General features: G+C 45.7%; 1 protein-coding gene and 1 non-coding gene across 3 annotated transcripts in view; both read left to right on the forward strand.

The window, feature by feature from the left end:
* Nucleotides 1–20285, forward strand: part of FCHSD2 (FCH and double SH3 domains 2) — a 138075-nt gene that overhangs the window by 11484 nt on the left and 106306 nt on the right. For both annotated transcript variants that reach the window (XM_068690802.1, XM_068690882.1), the window contains exon 4: nt 17522–17567. In XM_068690802.1, coding sequence (XP_068546903.1) covers nt 17522–17567 — 46 coding nt within the window. The remainder of the gene's footprint in view (nt 1–17521; nt 17568–20285) is intronic.
* On the forward strand, nt 9916–9987 carry TRNAP-AGG (transfer RNA proline (anticodon AGG)). The gene has a single exon. It is a non-coding gene; the product is annotated as a tRNA-Pro (tRNA).

A 20285-nucleotide genomic window follows, 5' to 3' on the forward strand; every position in this document is an offset into this window, starting at 1 on the left:
ATTCTTGATGTTTGGAGCCGTTCCTTGTCAGAGCGTTGTGAGTTGGGTGAAATATTCCTCGCCCCACATCTGGGTGGGTGCCGTCAGGCATCCAGAGAACCCAAACAAGCCACGATTTTTCCTGAGGGTATGACACTCTGAGATGATCCCAGATCAAAGGTACTGTTGAAGGTATTTAAATAGCAGAATGAATGAACTTTTATTCTCTGGGAGATGTTCTTGGCGATCTTAGGGATGGCTGGAAACTTGAGAAGTTACTCCAAACTCCTTTTTTAAGGAAGAAATACTTTTGGTTTTAATTCTGAAAGTTAGACAGAAATGAAGGCCTTTTTTTTTTTTTTTTTTACTATTTTTTTGAATTGAACCCAAATTGACCAAAGCATTTCAGCCTTTCACCAGCATAGTAAAAGAGTTGTCTTCCCTTGAAGTAATTAGCACTTTCTGTCTTGAAACACCTAAAGAAAATTCAGCAGCCTGGCATATGGCGCTGTTTGACCTAAAAATCAATATTTGCCTGTTTTTCCTAAAACGCCCTGAGCAGGCAGGGGGTTACGAGCAGGCAGCACGGTGGTTTTTTTGCCCTCTGCCTGCTGCTTTCTGTGCCCTGGGTGCCTGTCCTGTCTTTCAATCATGAGTTTGGGTGGTTGTTTCTCATCAGCTCCATGTGATCCAGGTGGACTAAATCAGATGGCAGGTAAATATAGCTGCCTGGGAACACCTGGCTTAAAAACAAGTCCTACTTCTGATTTTTATCTCTATATTCTCACTCCTCTACCGTTCTTCCCTGTGTTTTAGCCCACAGAGCTGTGTGAGAGGCACAGCACACAGGCAGAGCGTTCACACTTCCTATATGAGATCTGCTGCGGCATTGGCATCCCCCAGCTCTAGAAACACACAGTTCATAGACCCAGAAACACCACTTTTACCGAATTCACCCCCAATATTCAGTTCCATCCAAAGTAGAAGGAAGAATGAACAAGCGGAGAGACCCATCGAGGGGTTTTTATCATAAATCACAACGAAGCCTGAATCTTTGAGTTTATTTTGCCAGTTCCTACGGCACTAGCACGTGGTGATAAGCTCTTGGTAATTTATTATCCTGGCAATCCCAGAGCACACGGATGCTCTTCGAAACCAGACGTGCCTCCAGGTATCTCCCCAGCGGGAATTCCTCTCCCTGCTCCACCTCCATCCTGTGCTGCAGCTGCTCCCCTGGCAGCACCCTTCCCTGTCCTCCTACCCGGAGGAACAGCCGTGGTTTATCCTCCCCAGTATCATTTCTCCTCTCCAGTATCGGATGGGAGGAAATCATTTTTCTGGGGGAGATAATTGGGTGGCTGACACGAGCCTGCTGCGTTCCCCCGTGAGCGCTGATGTGATTTATGTTTATTTAATGCAAGCCTGTACCTGAAATTATGTCCAGACAGAAGACTGGGGAGCAGATCTTGCTGGCTTTGCACTCTAAACTGATAAATTTAGAAGGCCAGGAGCTGTGGGACCATGCTGGAGAGGTTGGACCTTCTTGATGAGGCTGAGTGATAAGGAAGCCAGCAGCATCCACACACTTTCGCTTCGAGGACCATAACACAATTTTTTTTCTCCCCTCTTCCCTTTAACGCCCCTGGAGGTGACAATTAAATGGGGCTGTGCTTTTTTATCGGGGTGCTGTTGAAGTGGCACATCTTTATAACAAACCTCCAAGCCAGGTAACGTGGATGAGCGTGTGTTGTAAGAGCTGAGTGTTCCGCTTTTCAGGACCTCGTAATTAACCAAATGCCATTCTTTTCACTGAAGCTATCCTTGGATTGTTTGCAAATCTTTTTATATTAGGTGATTTTTCCTGTCTCCATACAAAAGCAGGCAATAAATCTTTGTGAAACTGAGAATCCAGAGGGTGAGGAGAAGGGGAGTGCTTTTTGTTACTATTTTCAGGTATACCAGCAGAAAGATGGGTGAGTTTGTGATCAGAAAGATTTAAGGCTCATGATTTGATTTCCTTTCTACATCTTCGGGCAATCTCACCTTTTCCTTGCTCTTAAAGGACTTCAGCTTTCCATATAGCAGCACATTAATACCTTGTGGGTGCCACAGTGCTTTCTGTAACCAACATCTTTGGGTCTACTGGTGCAATTTGTAGCAATTCCTGGTATTCCTCATTTTCCTAAACAGTTAGAGGTGAAAGAGAATTATTTTCATCAGTTTTTGCAAGGAGTTGCAGTAAAAGTAGTTTATATTTGCTTTTTCACTTGCATCTGAAATACACAAAACTAGCAAAGAGCTCAGAAGTGGAGTAACGATTTGGGAGGTGCTGAGTCTTCACATCACGAGCTTTATGGGTTGTGATAGACTTAAAGTGCCTTGGGTCACTTTGGGCTCTGATTTTTTTCCCCGTGGGAAAGGCCCAGAGGTGCTTGGTGTGATGGGCTGAGCAACGTGCAGGCTTTCAGAGCAGCTTTTGCCTGAAAACTTCTCATCTGTCAAAATTACGCAGCGCTTAAATGATGTCCGTGATGCTCACGTGGGTTAGAAAAACCTTCTGAAATATTAATGCTATGTTTGTGTAAATCCGTGGGAAAGCAGATTTTGGCTAGTAGCTCTGAACCTTGCATAGAAAAACAGGGAGGATGTAGAATCCAGGTTTTGTACACACCTGAAGCTCACACATTTCACCCAGGAGGTGAGAATCTGTCACTTGAAAACCTTCAGTGGCTGAAGATCTTCGATGGCTGAAGCTGATGTTTGGTGTCTGCCCGTCTCTGGGGGAACCTGAAGTCGAGGATGGTGGCGGTGATGCTGTTCCTGATGTCCTGGAGACGTTTGGACACAAAGTCCAGACACTTTCTGTGACCTGCAGCCACGGTTTACCACTGCTGGAGAGCTCAGGGGGCTGTGGCTGTCGAAAGCAGGCTTTGTTCTGAGTTTTGGGAAGTCTTTTAAACACCGTGGGCTAGATTATGGAGCGTGGTGCTTTCATCTCCCATAGCAGGGTTGCTTTGATGTTCTCTGGTTGCTGGAGCTGCTTAATGCCAAGTCCTTCACCTGGAGGTGCTGCAGTGCTCCTGTCCTGTTAGCGACACTCACAAGAACCACGATGGGATCTTTACATCCCAGGAGATGTTTTCCTGAATCCAGACACATCCCAAATCTTTTCTACTCTCCTGTGAGCAAGCTGATGGAGTGGAAGGTGTCCGTGCCCAGAAGTGGATGACGTTTCCAGGTCCCTTCCAACCCAAACCGTTCTGTGAGTGCCTGAAACAGATCTGCCCGCTCCAGAAGTTGATCTGCTCACCCTTTAATTATTTTTTTTCTTTCTAAAATTAGCAGCCTACCTCAACCTTACCCTAGGAGAGGGTTGGCCCCGATTTTGTTGATGTTTGAAACGCTCTGCCTTATCTTCCCCTGCTTCACTTCTGCTTTTCCTGGGGCTTTTCAATCAGGAAAAATAAAAAAAGTTCCGTTCCTGTAAAGGAATTTCCACTACAGGTATAAGAAAAACTGATTTCTTAATTCCCACTGAAGCACCTGAGCTGCGTTTGCCCTTGGGGAGGATTTTCCTTCCCCTGCCCAGGTGTTTGTAACAGCTGCTGCTGCTGTGGGTAGGAAGCAAGGTGAAGAAGAGCCAGTGGCAAGAAGAAAAGGCTTCTTGTAGCCTTTTAAATGTCCTTTCCAAGAGGCTGGGTGGCAGTAGACTTTAGGATTCTGCTTTTTTGGAAAAAAAGATAGAGCTGGGCTCTGTCTGGCTTTTCTTTCTCTGGGTAGGGAACCAGATTAAATGGGTAGAAGGAAGAACTTCCCCCATTCCAGAAACGAGGTGAGAAGACCTGGTTCAAGGACTGGCAGTGCCCTGCCAGCCCTGGGAAGGAAATCCTAGGGCTTTTTTTTCCCCTTTTTAACCAGCAGGTGCTCTGCCTCCAGGAGTGTGCTTTGTTCCTTTGCTCTTTATTGCCACAAAGAACCGCGCTTCCCGCATTTGGGGTCAGTTTTGGTGTCTCTCTTGTGGCTTCTTCCAAGTCCCACCTGGCTCAGAGAAGGTGGAAATCCCCAAATAGCTGGGAACAGAGGGACTTTACTGAGGCTTGGATGGAACAGGTGCTCTCTGTGGCAGAGATCCTTGATTTTCCATGATGTGTGTGGACCACAGCCTCTAAAAATAATGTAGTGTTGAATCGTTTTGGCTGGGAAAGGCTTTGGTGAGAGGTTGGTGGTGAGGAGGATCGTGCAAATTGCATTTCTGAGTGCCTGAGGGATCCCATTCCTGCCTCTATTGTATGACCAGGCTGAATATCCCCAAAAAAACTGTGACCAGCAGCATTTCATCAGAGCTGCGTGGTGAATCTGCCTTCTTGTTCTGATATCTGCATGCAGAGGTGTAAGCTGGGTTGGTTCACCTGGCTTTTGGGGTGACACCACCTGAAATTCCTTTTTCTCCAGTTGTTGTCAGTTTTATCTTGTGTTCCTGCCCCAAAACTTCATAAGGAACTTCATAAGGAATAACCCAAGATACAGATAAATTACTCACAGATAATTTTTACAGTTTGGACTGCATTTTTCCAGTGGATTACTAAAAAGCACTCCCCAAAAAAATGAATAAAACTAACCCAGGATGCGCACTGCTAAGACAGCATCTGCCTTTTATGAGGAAAAAATGTTACGGTAATTCTTGCTAGTTGTTGCATGAGTTAAAATAAAGCATTTGACTTATGTCAGTGCTGCTGAAAACGTAACTTTGTAAAGTGCATTATTTACAGAAAAAGTGGATGTGTTGAAACCAAAGGTAAAGGAAGGAAAGAAATGTTTGTCATGAAGCTGGGAGGCGCCGTCAGGATCCCCGAAATGTGACAGATGAGCAAGGTGAGATCTCTGTCGCTGCCTCCCTCAAAACGTTTTGCAGCTCCAGGCTGAAAGGAGCTGCCTGGATGATGAAAGGTGCTGGGGGGGGATCAAAGGGACTTGTCACACCCCCGTTTTCTTGCAGCTCTCGGTAACCTCGGAATTACAACGTGCTGGTATTTAGAGAAACACCAAATAATGCTGAATGCGATGAATCAGTTCTGGGTAAGCCGTCAGCAGAAATACCTTTGCGTGTGTCCAAATTGTCTCTTTTATTGTTTGGTTTCCCCATTTAAAGCAAAAAAAAAAAGATCAGTGATAATTTGAAATACATGTCAGCTAGAAAACCACTTGTCATATTTATTGTAAACACTGCTGCTGTAAAGACTGCCTGCCTTTATTACGAAGAGGGTGAATGAAATATTCGCTCTCATCAGCATCTTTCCAGTTGTTCTTTTTTATTATTATTCTGTTTAAAGGGAAAAAAACGTTGTTTTAGGGTTGTTCTGTGTCTGGCTGTCATGTTTCTCTGCTCACATGCTGGCTTGCTAATACCTCCCCGAGACAAATTGCTGAAAACATTGACTCCGTTGCAGGCTCCGAGGACTCTCTCTATATATAGGGAGAGAATTGATTTCTTTTTTTGGGCTCTGTTGCTAGTGGCAACTCATCCTAATCCCAAACTGTACAGCGATGTGATTTATGGTGGGTGCGTTTCTCGCTGTTTAATGTTGTCTGGATTTTTTTTTTTTTCCCCGTGTGCATTGCAAGAGGATCATTGTTCGGGCACGAGTTAAGGATATTTCATGCTTTAAGAGTCGTTTGTCGCAGGCGGTGGGGATCAGAGCGTTTTAATGCGTAATAAAATGCCAGGCTAAAAGCGTGCTTGAAACTGAAACGAGAAAGAAAATTGCTTAGTAATTTTTGATGGCTTTAGGGAGGAGAAGCTCCTGATCTTTAGGAAGGAGAAGCTCCTGATCAAGTGGAAGGCCAAGTGCTGACAAAATCATCGATATCTGTTTGAACCCGGGTCTGTGCTCATGGCTTTGTGCTGCCCAGGGAGGTGGGGGAGTCCCCGTCCCTGGGGGTGTTCAAGGAGAGGTTGGACGTGGTGCTTGGGGACAGGGCTTGGTGGTGACATTGGTGGGAGGGGGTGGGTGGAGCAGGTGATCCTGGAGGGCTTCTCCAACCCTAATGACTCTGGGATTTTTCCTATGATACCACTGTTGCACCAAGAATTCAGAATATCAATTTTTAGTTTAAATTGAGCAACTTTATGACTGGGTGTGTCTTACATACTGCGTTAAAACCCCTTTCACTTACAAATATAACAAACCCGTGCGTTTTGCACCTTGTAAAGAACACCCAAACTTGCACCCGCTGACCCGTGCCAGTTCAGGAGCTTGCCTTGCATAACCAGAGCCAGACAGCAGGTAAATTAGTTCTGCTTTTTTTTTTTTCTCCTTGGAATGAAATGCAGGTGGAAGAACAAATTGCCAGGGAACAGCAGCTGATCGCTCGTAAAGCCGTGTGCCAAGGTCGCTTGGAGGAGTTTGTCTGCAGGAGATAAGGGGAGCTGCTTGGCTCTCTGTTTACAGGAGCCCTGCTCCGCGGTAAAATGGCCGAGATTCAGCCTTGCAGTTTGCTGCCATGCGTTTCTTGCAGGTGAAGCTTGCTCTGCTTGAATTCCCTCGGGATCCTCCTGCATCCAGGAGGAGGATGAAGACCTGTGGCTGTGTTTAGAAACGGTTACGCTGCATGTCAGGGATGGGGCTTGGTGATAACAGGGTGTCGTTTCTAGCTCTGCCTCCCTTCCAGGTTTTTGTTACATGTTTTACTCCGTGCTGATGTTAAGTTAGAAGCAGATTTTCTCCAAATTGGCTGAAATGCCTTCTGCTTCAATATCTCTGTTTACATTCAAGAGCATTTTCCTTTAGTGTAGTTTATCTTAGTGGAGAATAAGTGGCTACTTCAAGAGTAAACACTCCGAAGGACAAGCTGGAGCAAAGCTGCCCGAAATAATGAGTTGTAGTGGCAGGAAAAGGGTACTTCTCATCACAACACGGAGATGCGTTTGGTGAGTTACCGTAAACCCTCTGCGGAGCAGAAGAGGAGTGGAAATACGGAGCGGGACTCCTCGAGGGTGGTGAAATGTTCTGCAGGGGTTGAATGGCCGGGGAATGTTTGTGTACCCGGCTATAAAAGGGCTGGGCAGATCTGGCAGCTGCTGTTTGCTCGGGGAAAACTGAAAAGGGAGACGTGTGTCGTGGTGAAGGGTGCGTGAAGGAGAGAAGAGCTGCTTGAGGGCTGAATATTTTAAAACTTACTCCTGAAGAGGATGCAAAGAGCACGTATGTGAAAATCCAGTTTCAGGAAAATCCACTTTTTTTTTTTTTTTTGCTTTTACACTTGTCAGAGCACTGGACAAGCACGCTGAGCTGAGGGGTGACTTGGCAGTGAGCTCCGAGAAGCGTGGCCTGCAGTGAGGCTGCTGAATTTCCTGACTCAGCAAGCTGGGAGTTTCTTGATGTTACAGATACCCGTTCCTTAGGACTTTCAAGGTGTCCTTGACACAGGCAGACCTCAAGTTGATTCCCAGGCAGGAAATAATGGGATGGCTCGGGTTGGAAGAGACCTTAAAGATTGTTTAACTCCAACCCCCTGCCGTGAGCAGGGATGCCACCCACTAAATCTTGTTGGCCAAGGCTCTGTCCAACCTGATCTTGAACACCTCCAGGGATGGAGGTCTGGGCAACCTGTTCAGTGCCTCATCACCCTTATAGCCTAGAATTTCATCCTAAACTCTAATCTAAATCTATCCTCTTTTGGTTTGAGACCATCCCCCCTTGTACTATCATTATCTACATGAGTAAAGAGTCCTCCATCTTTTTGTAAGACCTCCTCAAGTACTGAAAGGTGGCAATGAGAGGTGCTCCAGCCCTCTGATCACCTTCGTGGCCCTCTGGACGCTCGGTGTCATCTGCAGACTTGCTGAGGGTGCACTCAATCCCATCATCTGTGTCATCGATGAAGATATTAAGCAGCACTGGTCCCAAGATGGACCCCTGAGGGACACCGCTCGTCACCGGCCTCCACCTGGACATGGAGCTGTTGACCATCAACCCAACTCCTTATCCACTCAATGACCCACCCTTCAAATCCGTATCTTTCCAATTTGGAGACCAAGAAGTCACGTGGGACCATGTTAAAGGACAGAAGTCCAGGTAGATGATGTTGGTTGATCTTCCCTTTTTGGCTGGTGCAGTCACCCCATCGCAGAAGGCCACCAGATCGGTCAGGCACAACTCGCCCTTGGTGAAATCAGGGCGATGCTGGCTTCTTGTGCTGGCTCACAGATTCCTTGTGGGCAAAAATGGGGTGCCTGTGGTACGAGAACAAGTCCCCAGAGCCGAGATGTGCTCTGATAGGAACGTTGATGAACATCTTTCTATGAGACCTGGGGAAAAATGGTGTGTGTGGATCTCCAAGCAGAAGTGGCTGGTGACCAACCTCATGCTGACGTGTCAGGCAGCAACGTTAGCTGAAGGTCAGAGAAATGAAGCCGAACCAAATCTAAGCAGAAAAACTGTTTTAACAGTGATGCTTCGTACTCAGATCGGGGCAGTGGTTTATTTTAGAGGTTATTTAATGAGTGGTACAAAGTCTTCAGTGGGAAGAACACGAGTAGCAGTGCTGGTATCGCTCCAACCCAGCAGGGAAATGTGTGCGCTGAGGGATCCAGACTTTTGCTCCCTGATAAAAATGCTGCTGACTCTGCTTTATCAAATAAACCTGGAAGGTTAAAGTGTGTGTTTATAAAATAGTGACCGTTCTAGGAAGGGATCTGTTTCGTTCAGGTAAGGGTTTTTTTTAAAGGAATTAATTCTTTTATATATGCTGAATTAGGTGGAAATTGATCTCCCCTATGCATGCTGAGAAAGAAACGTTATGCCTCCTTGCATCCAGAGCCTTTGAACCACTTCCTTGCGGGGATTTCTGTACCTCTTCTATTTTCCTGGTTGATTTGGGAAGGAAATGTCCCCATAGCCTGCTTGGACAAGAAAAAAATCCCACTGGCTAGTGTAGAATATCTAAAACGAAATTGTCTGTGCTTTTCCAAGGCAGTTGAGCCAGTTGGGTGGATGGACGCAGACGCGTGAGCTCCTTTGCCCTGTTCTTGGAGCTGGCAGTGTTGGCACAAAGGTAGTTGGAAAAAACAGACTGTTCATCATGATAAAAGCATTGCAGCAGAATTCAGGCTGTGTGCTTTGTCCTTGGGTGGTTTTTGGTGTGTCAGGGCAATGCCACCAGCATTGTCTGATCGGTGTGAGCATGGTGGGCAAGCAGAAATTGTGGCAGGAAGCATCTTCTGGCTAGAAGAGATGAAAATCAGCTGCGTGTGGTCACTAAGGCAGCTTTCTCACACTTTTCGATGCAGATGTGTCAAATACGTTTCCTTTTATTGATGTTTATCAATGGATCGATCTTCTGTGAGCTTCACATGTCATTAATAGGAGCAACGCCCTAACGCTGAGTGCAGTACGGATTTTCAAGTTAGACTTTCATTTCAAAAGCAGGTAGTGTCTGGGTTTTCATTTTTTTTTTCAGCTGAAGAGTCAACAGGAAACCGGTGACTGCTCAGACCGGTGTGCTATGGTTTTAGCTGCTCTTTTGACCAGTTTATTGTGGTTTTTGTGATCAGGATAAGCCAGCCTTTGGTCTGATCTGCTGCCAGACGGCAGGCTCTGGGCTGTGTGTTGCTTCCAACATGCAGAAAAAGAACGGAGCAATGTGTATGTAGTAGCTTGTGGACATACCTTAAAGGGTTTGGAGGTTTTTTGGGGGGTTTTAGGCTGTTTTTTAGTGCTAATCATGTCCCCTGTGACTTTGCAGCTGGCTGCTGAGAACAGGAGGAGGTTACCACTGGTTTCAGCAGAAGCACTGAGCCGTCTCCAAAATCTCAGGCTGGCGTAATTACAGCTGTGTGGTGCAGCCTAACGTCACCCTGTAAGGCCACGTAACCCAATTACTCTGGTTTTCTGTTCTGGAAGGCATAAATTATGTTCAAAGGACCAAAACTACAGCGGCTCGTTGGTCTAGGGGTATGATTCTCGCTTAGGGTGCGAGAGGTCCCGGGTTCAAATCCCGGACGAGCCCTTCTTTTATCTAGATGGATGGAGAGCAGTGTGCCAGGAGGGCCAGGACTGTACCCTGGGGTGCATCGAGCACGGCATTGAGGGCAGGGAGGGTAATTCTCCCCTTAAATATCCATTTTTTGCGTTCTGCTGATGCCATGTCTGAACTTCCCATAAACCTGAGGAAGCTCAGAGAGCTTTCCAGTTGCCCGTCAGCTATTTGCGTTGAACCACAACGCTGGCGGTGACTTCTGATGCTGTAGGCACCGAGATGCTTCTGTTCCTGCCTTCCATCGACAGCATTGCATCTGTTGAGACAAGTTTCCCTTGGAAGAGGGAAAACCAGCCCTTGACGTGCCCATGTGAACTCCCCACCCTACAAAACTCTCTGGTGTGAAGCCGTGGGGACTGTGTGATGAAAATCCCTTCTGCTCGTTCTTCCTACTCTGTGTGCAGTGCTTTAAGTCGCCTCTTTGAAGCGGGCCCTGCTCTTTCCCTTCTTTGAAGAGCCACACGTGCGCTTGCCTGCTGGATTGGAGCTAACAGGAGCCCCCTCATTAGAAGCACGTTTCTCATCCGAATAACCCAGCTCCAGCTGCCGCTCCTGAGGTGTGTGTGTGTGTACAGATAACGTGAAATCGGTGCTTTTCGGTAAATATAATTCATCCTTCGGATGCCTGGGATTTCATGCGTGTCGTTTGAAATGCCTCAGTAGTGGTAATTCTGCTTGGGGTAAACAAACTAAACGAGGAGGAGGCTGTTACGTGAGGCATCCCAGAGTCTCGTCGTGATGAAGCATTTTGGGGGATTAATTATGGCTGCGGGTAGGTGAGCTTTGTCTCTGCTGGATGTGGAAAGGGAATATTAATGCAGCCTGGCCCTGCATGTATGGGGGCTCCTGGAGGAGCAACTTGGTTTGTGACACATTTAATGATACTGTCATTAAATTAAGAACCCAATTAAAGCACGTGTTTAATTATATGATAGTGATTCGTTACGGGGTGTTTCCCACCTTACTGGGGAAAATGGGATGGGGCCTTTGGGTGAGTGATGAGCTCAACAGGAGCAATGGGGCCAGCAGGGCCAGGGAGGTGCTCGTCCCCCTGGTGGGGCCGCCCCTCGAGTGCTGGGTTCAGCTTTGGGCCCCTCACTCCCAGAAGGACATCGAGGCCCTGGAGCGTGGCCAGAGAAGGGCTCCGAAGCTGGGGAAGGGCCTGGGACCCAAGTTCGGCTTTTTTTAGTTAGGCTGAGATGAAATCTGATCGTGCCATCTTTTGGGAACGTTACAACCAAGTCTGAGCCCTTGATTTGATGGATGCTAAGAGGAAGTTAGGAAAATACAGGATTTTTTGGATGTGTTTCACTGGGAAATGAACAATTTCCCTACAGAAATCTCCAGCAGCAGATGCAGGCAGTGCCCTCTTGCCTCCAGCTGACCGGCTTCACTAAGGTTTCCTGACCAGGACTGAAAAACTTCCCCCAGTTTTGGGGTTTGGGCTGCTGAAATGCAGCCACTCTGCAGCCCCCTCCTTAGGAAGCTCCCCCAGGTCCAAAGCTCGGGGCACACTCCCCTTTCAACATAATAGGGGAAGATTTGAGTCGATTTTTGCAGCTTTTGGGCCTTGAGGTGGTGCTCTGTGGGGCTGAGGCATCCCACCTCATACTCCTGTGCTATGAGGAGTGAGGGAAGGCTCACGGCCCTACAAGAGCCCCCAACCCCTTCCCTCTTGGGGCTTCCCAAAAAGTAGCAAATCCCCCAAATCCCTGTCCCACAGGACACGAGGTTATTGTCACCAGGAACAGCTTCAGGAAGGCGCAGAGGAGGGAAATCCACAGCAGGGCAGCGCCAAACTCCCACATGGCCTGGTGCGAGCCCGCCATTTTGGGGTGCCTCAGCACCAGCGACCCCAAAGCGAATGCTTTGAGAAAATCTTTGAGTAAAAGTTGTGTGAGGAGTGGCTGAGGGACTTGGGGGAGTTTGGGGTTGGGAAGAGGCTGGGACGCCTCAGCTGCTGCCTGAGGCGGCCTTGGCTGTGGAAGGAGCAGCAGCTGAACACGTGGACTTCATCAAGGCTTTCAAGACAATCTCCTGCAGCACCTTTGTAGCTGGGGACACCGATAAGTGACCAAGAAGGTGGGTGGGAAGCTGGCAGGACGGCCCCGTTGGCGTGACAGGGAGCAGGACAAAGTCCTGCTGGCAGCTGGCCCTCTGCATCCAGCCAGGGCCGGGTGCGGCAGCGCCGTGCCCCGTGGGGGCCACCTCCTGCTCTGCTTTTCGGTGTTTTGCTTGCCAGATATGCCAGAGGAGAGGCCACGTTGATGGCAGCATGGATGTGACAGCCCCACCTCAAAGGAAAAAAATAAAAAATGAAAGTGCAGACAGCTGGAAGCAGCCCTCGGTGCCATCTTGCACGTAAATATTTCACCTGCGTTGTAGTTGCTGTCGCTGATGCCTTGGGATCTGTTTCCATTGCTCAGAATAAACACTTTTCCATCACCAAATACATCTTTGCATAGTAAAAGGCGTTCTGGATCCCTTTGTCTGCTGAGGGAAGCAGGGAATTGATGTCTAACGCTGCGCTTCAACTTGTCACAGGTTGGATTTTTTCTTTTTGAGAGGTGCATCGGGACTTTTTCTGCTGAGAGACTGCATTCATGCATTTATTCACTGCTAAGTAGGTGTTTTTGAGGCTGTTCCGTAGTGATTTTTGGTTGGCTTTTCTCCGAAATGCTACAGAAAGACTGAACACTTCGAAGCAAACACCTGCCCGATTCTTCCCTGGCACAGAATTTTGGCATTCGCTTTTTCTGGGGTTGCCTCCACCGGTGTGCGTGGGTTGGGTTGATTTAAAATAAAACATTCAGCTCCTACTTTTTATTTTAATGTTACTAGGAATGTGTGTTTCCTTTCATCTTAAAAAGAATAATTAAATCAATGTAGTAGTAGCTGGGGCATCGTTGTCCACTGCGTGTGCTTGCACTCCCTATGTTATAGGGAGGAATTGGGAACTCTGAGCTTTCTGCTGGCGTAATCCCAGATGTCATGAATTATTCTTGATCTGTTTTTGGGGGGAGCTGGAAATTTTGGGTATCTCTCTACTTGCTGATTCACCTCCTTGCGCTTTGGATTGATGTAATGTAAAATGAGTTGCAGGGTGCTCTACGGTTCTTGACTTTGACCCCACTTGATGGGGTAAATGGAATCATTTAAAACTGAATTTTGAAATTACACCTAAAAAGAAAAATTAGAACAATGCAAAACCTGTTATTTCTTCAGTTTTTCTTTTCTTTTTTCCCATTCTTTTTCTTACTGTATTGGAGCTTTGCAGATCTACTCCATTGATCTGCATCTTCAACGTGCATTTTACTTTGTCAACTCAGTGAGCTTGGCAAGGAGAAAATGATGCTGTCTTTGCCATTCCGCTTCTGTTAGCGATACAGAATTAAAAGAAGAGTTTGAAGAGCTACACCGTGAAGGGTGTGCGTGTGTAATTCCCCCCAGACCCGTCTCCTTTCTTCGTCTTTCGGATGAATGGTGCTGAAAGTGTCAATTCCGTGCCGCACATTTTGCTGACGCGGGAGATCTTGTCTCCAGAGCTGGCTGTGTCGGCTCCTTTGCTGCTCCTTCCTTTTGTTAGCGTTCACTGGAGACTCTCAGGTCAAGGTCAGTGAAAACAGGTGCATTGCTACGGCTGAATATTTCGGGAGGTTTCAGATGTGCTGCTGATTTGCACGCTTTCAAGTCCTTTGCGTTTGATGTATACGTTGTAGGGTTTTTTTATTTTTTTCAGTAAAATTCCCCAACAATTAACCTGAATGTCCATAGCCCAAAAGCTGCATCAACACAAACTGCTCCTGCTGGGTGAGTTGTACCAATTCTTCATCTGGATTTTGACCATCGTGTGCCCCGACTTCTCACGGCGACTCGTTCCAGATGTGGTTCAGGTCACTGCTTGGCTCGCTGTTGAGTTTCTCAGCCTTCAAGTGAAAATAGATTCACTGTACACAAATTCAGTCCTCCTTTTATTTTTAATCCTTATTTATGTATGTAGACCCGTACATAAAGTATCTTTTTACATTTTTGTCTAGCTGCATAGCTTTCTAAATGTAGCTAAATGAGCTTTTTAATATATAGGGTAATTCACCGTCACCCGTGCTTTGTTTTTTAACGCAGTCTGCGACTTTCATCCTCAGATTTGTGTGACTGGCTAAGCATTAATGTACATTGCAGTGTTCATGCACGGATTTCTATGAAAATGGGAGCTTTGGGTGATGCCACCCCAGGGGACAGCCACCCACCAGTGACCCTGACAGCCCTGCAGGATGTCGCCTTGGTGCGTCATTCCGCCTAAACTCCGTGGTGTTCAGCTTCTTTATGGTGAAAACTTTCAAACGCACCTGGGCTTTTCATTGCATTTCTCATTTTAAATTGTTTGATGGTGAGTGCTTTAAATACCTGAGAGTGAGAAATGTACCAGAGAGATGTCGGTGGGTCAAGTCCTGCTGTGTAGCAGAACCATTTCCATCCTCCTCCTCTTCAGATACTCATACCACCAGTATTTAGTCTGGAAGAGAAGTCCTTTCCAGCCCCACCTGTGGCTCTCGTTGCCACACTAATCATTTTGGAGAGATCACTGCTTGCGTTTTGGACACTTGCTGCCGCTTGACCACTTCTCCTCCTGGTCTTGGTAATCTCTCCAGGCTCAGGTTCGTCCTTCTCAGCCATATCAGGAAGCTGAGTGAGTATCTGTAGGCAGCAGCATGCGAGGAAATGATGTGGGAGGCTGGCATTGCCTCTCAGTTTTAGATCTCCTGTGTTGAAACCATTGGGAAAACTTCCCCGATGAGACTTGGATGAGACTTCCCTCCCCGGGCGCACAGTGGTGTTCCCCAGCTGCAGGCTCTTTTAAAGACAGGCGCCTGGTCGCACTCTGGATGTGGAATAACACGATGGTTTTTACACGGTGGCAGCTTGTCCTGCTGGTGAGTGTAATTTTTATTGCTTTTTTTTCATTTTTGGAGACTTAAGAGGCTAAGTCAGGATTTCCTTGCAATACGAGGATCATGGCAAGTATTGTAGTGAAAATGTTAGGTGGCCACAGCTTGAGAGTATACACCAAATATTATTGAACTTCATTTATTCTTTCTTGTCCTTTTAAACAGACAAGGAGTTGAAGTGCATCTGAGCTGGTTTTGGTGGGAGCAAGAAGATAAGCATAGTGCATGAGAATGGTCACAGGACAGAGCCAGTGCTTAGGAATTACTGTGCAGAAACAAAACCTGAACATCCCTGCGTGCACAATTAGTCTAACGTCTCTTAGATTTAATTAACCATTAGGTTGTGGGTGTATTAATAGCTATTAATACATCCTAGTTTAAAGAAACCCGAAATATCACTGCTTTCCTGCAGACCCACTAACAGATTTCTTAAAACCATTCCAGTAGCAGAGCATTTTATTAATTTCGGGAGCCAAACGTTTCCTGATGTGAATGAACTTGTCCGTCCTGACTGACAGTGAGGGTAAGAACATCCCATCCTAGATGCTCACAGGAAAATTTTCCAGTTTCCCTAGCTAAGAAAATACGATGCATTTATTAGGGAATCTTTCTTTTTTTTTTTTTCTGCTAGAAATAATTTCTCCTGGGAAATCTGCCTACCTTCGGTCTCATATCTCTGCGTGTTTTGTGATGTATTTATGGTGTCATAAAAGGATTCCTGTATAAACTGTCCCGAGGTTAAAACCAGCTTTGTGTTTGACTAATCGAGGGAAATGCAGTCACAAAGCAGCACGGAGCAGCTTCAAGGAATGCAGATGGCTGATGCTGCCAGCCTTGCAGCGCTTCCCATTTTTGTTATTCCCCCAAACACGGATCAAACACCAGCTTAGGTGTTGTACAAACGGAATGACGTGACGTCTTGCCACCTCTTTTATTTATTTATTTTAATTTTAAGCAGGGTTTTACGGGACAAAACCTAAAACTGCTCTAAAACGTTGCTCGTTTACAGAGCTGCTACTGCACGGGGCTTTTTCTTCATGCCGGAGCTTGCAGGCGTGCCAAGTCCGAGGCCAAAATTTCTGTCGGTTTTGTGGGTAAATTTGATTTGCATGGTATTTTGTAATTCTATACCGGGGCCGGTTGAAGGCTTTTGTTTTTTCTTCTCCAGTGTAAACCTCTTAATATGGCAGGTTTGTAGGGGATATCTTATGCTTCCAGCCTGTCACAATTATTGTTATGCAATTAGTTTAAGTGGAATTTGTTTTGTATGGAAAAAAAAAAACAAACCAGCCTCGTGGTGAAATACACGGCTCCAAATCCACGCTTTGTGTAAACCGACTATCCCCCAGCATTTAGCTCTGATTATATGTTTCCAAATAAGATTAGCTGAGAATTAGAAAATAACGGCCTTTGCCTTGCAGTCTTCCCAGATTTAGGGTTTGAAGTCAGCTGCTTGTTTTGTTACCTTTGCAGTGCGGGTGACATATTTTGGGTATTCCTTGTAGCTACCTCTGAAGCCATTTGTACTCGTAAAAGTCAAATCCTTTTGAAAAGGGAATTGTGTTTTCAGGCGTGCTTGCTGAACTGGCTGGGATATTGGACTTGGGAACTGGAAGACCTGAAATGAATGGGTTTGTAGCACATTAAATACCTTAAATATTTACAAAGAGGGTTCTCTACGAGCATCTGAACCTTCACCTGGCACGGCTGGGCAACTGTGCAGCATGGGGACATTGTCAGTGCCAAAATAGGGCCAGCTCTTTGGGGATCTCATGGATCTTGGAAGAGTTTTGAGCTCTCCCCTTGCCTTCGGGGTCTTGCTTTGCGTTGTGTTGGCCGAGCCTGTCATGCCCTGGATGCTCTTTGGGGGCGAAAGGCAGTAGGCAGGATCAGAAAGCCTGCTCAGAACTCGTTTCATTTGTGTTTATCGGTGTTAACCTCGTTATGGGATGTTCCTGAGGATTGTTTTCTTAGCCACCATAATTATTGCATAATTAATTTAAACAAAATCAGGTTTTCTTGTGCTGTTGGCTGCACGTGGAATGACACCAAGCCACTGATGACACAAAAATTACTTGAGCTAAGCAGCTCTGACGTGATGTAGAGGTGACGATGGGCAAACCAGGACGTGGCTGGGGCACCACGAGGGCTTCACGAGCCTCTTGTCCCCAGCTGCAGGCACAAAACACTACGTTGAAGAAATATGGCTTTGTTTTTAAAGCCTAGATGCACGAAGCCAAATCCTCTCCCACCAAATTCTTCCCTGGGCTGTACCAGGGGAAAGCTGATGAGCCTTTAATGAAGTAAATGGTATTTACACGGTAGCCCTGGGAACTGAATTTGTCCAAGAAAACTTGGAAATGTGAACACTGCGTGCGGACTTCACATATGCACGAGTTGCTAGGCTGCTGGTACACAGTTGTCAAACAATTTTGCTTTTTAGTTGCTCATCTGACTGTAAAGACTTCCTAGCACAAACTCCTTTTGAGTAAATTATTGAATTTGTGGTGTATTTCTGTGTGTATTAATGCCATTTTTTTCCCAACTTTGTTTTTCAGAGCGTTCAGTCAGAAAAGAGCTGCCATTGAGAAAGAATATGCACAGGTAAGGTCCTGGATTAAATTTCACGTCTATGGCATTGTTCTCTGGAGGCGATTTATTCATTAGCAGACTTTTCACAGAGTATATTTTTGTTGTGCATCCTTTCCTTACGCTGTTTATCACGAAGAACCTGTTGACAACCTGAAGCAGGCGGTTTGCTTGTTCAGGAGTTAAGTCCATCCTGTGTTTTCGTGGACACTTGGGCTTGTGGAAGCTCTTGGGTAAAATAAAAGGTTTTTAACATCTTAAAAATTGTTCCGTGAAAGTCAGTCGATGCTTTCAGGCTTTCTCAGAAGTTGGTGCAAAGTTTGAGTAAGCAGCAAAATCAGGTCAGCTGGAGAAGAAATGTGTTCTGGTGAATCTGGTCCAAAGTAAATTTACATTTACATTCTTCAGAAAGGGCAGCTTCCCATTCAGCTGGAATAAGAGCCACCAGATTTGACCTAACGGTTGGGATAGGGAGTGGAGTGAATTTTGCTTTATTTGTCAGAAAGGAGGGAGGATTGGATTTTTTTCTCCCTTGCTCCAAAATTAGAAAGCATCCAAGAAGGGGCAGCTGCCTGCTTAACTTACAATAAGGGCTCCTAGAGCTCACGTTCAAGTACAACAGATTAAAAATACGTTATTTTAAAATAGGTTAAAAGTAGAAGAAAATACAAGCGAGGGAATTTGTGGAGCTTAACATACAATAAATACAGCTGGAGATGTGCCTGGTGTTGTTGGTTTTGGGGCAGTGTCAGAGGTGGAGTCTGAGAGCATGGGTTGGTGCTAGGACGCTTCCAGCCCTGATCTGTGGGTTAAATTAACGTGGTATCAGGAAAAAAAATAATTAAATTGTTGCATATAAAAATATAATTATAAATAAATTATAAATTATAAATATAAAAATAATGAAGTTGTAAGTGAGCCAAGTGGGACGGGTGCTGAGCTTCATCTGGGCGCTCGTGGTGGTGGTACAAGGCTCTGCAGTCGTTGGTGCTCCAGTTCTTGGTGTGAATTTGCGTTGCTCACGTTGGCAGTGGCACTTCAGTTGATTAAATGCAGCAGAATCGATAGCTGCTTAATGAAGCTTTGATTAAAAGCGGGTATCCTGTAGTGATTTCTTTTGTTATGATGTGGAGGAGTTGAGGTCAATCACAAATGGTCTACGCTGGAAATGGTTTTGATACGCAGAGGCTTTTTTGGTGTTTGCTGAAGGGAGGCCTCGGTAAGTTGGAAAATAATTAAGTTCTCAGATTTGGAAGGCTCAGCCTCAACAAGCGAGGCTTTCAAATGCTTGCATTTAAAAACAAACCAACCAACAAACCCCCAGCGTTTCCAGCAGTCCAGCAGCAGCACCAGGGGCTCTTCGGGTGGCTGCTCCCAAGAATGAAGCCCTGTGGGATCGCCTCCTCGTCCCCGATAAGTTCAAGAACAGCACTGGACGTTTCCTGGGCATGCAAAAGGATTCCTGGTTTTGAGACGGCAACAAATTTTCACATAAAGCCTTCTGGTGAGGGAAACTGCACTCAAAATAAACGCGGAGTCATCGTCACTGACTGCAGGAGGTTCCATTTCAGCTGGGTTTAAAGGGAGCTGGAAATTTCTCCGTAGCCAGTTCCTGCAGCAAGATTTCGAAACCTTTTTTTTTTTTTTTCTGAAGATCGTCTCGCAGGGAGCTGCTCGGGATATTTAACTGAGGACGTTTTTGGCAAGCTTCAAAAAATAAATAAAGTGGAAGGGCGGACAGTAAAAATAAGTTTCCCATAACTTTCCAAAACCGAAGGCTTTGTTGGTTTAAGAGAACCCATTTATTCCGATGCGCTGGGCTGGGGTGCCAAGTTTTTATACAGTGTGCTTTTGTGTGGACGGGGAGAACCTGCACGAACATTAGTAAAGCACCCCGGCTCAGTGTTTAGACTTTATCCCTAATTATATGGGAAGTGGCTCGGGTGGATGTGATGAATTACGGGATTTGTATGTAAATCGCTCCGTGCCTTATCCTACCAGGAGTTTTTAGCCTTTTTCGTCATATCGTTACCTGTTACCCTCCAACTTTTTTTTTTGAGCTTTTTTCTGTTTATTAACTGACTTTTCCAGACTCTGCATGGTACGGATGGGAGGAATGGGATGAGCTGACCCCACTGTTGCAGTCCTGTGGCCCTTTCTAGATGTGTTACAAACAAGTGCTCAGCTCTTTGCTCGGGTTTTCAGCATTATTTAATATGTGCTTAAAGGCTTATTGTAATATTCTGACTTCAGAGTATGTAAAGCCTCTCATTTTCCATTAATAGTATTCCTAGTAATAGCATTTAAATTGCAATAGTGTATTATTATTAGCTATTCTCCATGATTATTAGCTATTCTCTGTGATTAATAAGCCAGCTGAAATCAGTGGCTAAATATTCTAAATATTCCATAAAAGCAGAACTTGGTCAATGTGCTTTTGCAGCTATCTAGTAAAAAAACAAAACAAAAAGTAAACCCAGAAACAACAAACAAACAAAAAAATCCCACCTGTTTTACCTAGCATATTAAATAGGTAAAATGGAGATTTTTGGGGGGAGCCCATAATTACATCTCTACTTTTTATTATTATTTAACACTTCTTATTAGATGTCAGTCTTTCTAAGACTTTATTTTCTTCTCTGCCTTCCTTGTCACGGTTTGGTTGTGCTTGATATTTAGCTCTCCTTGCTCTCCGGAGCACAATGTGACTCGAGGCAACCGACCTGGGCTGTA

Source organism: Anas acuta, chromosome 1, assembly GCF_963932015.1.
Source record: "Anas acuta chromosome 1, bAnaAcu1.1, whole genome shotgun sequence".
Taxonomy (NCBI): domain Eukaryota; kingdom Metazoa; phylum Chordata; class Aves; order Anseriformes; family Anatidae; genus Anas; species Anas acuta.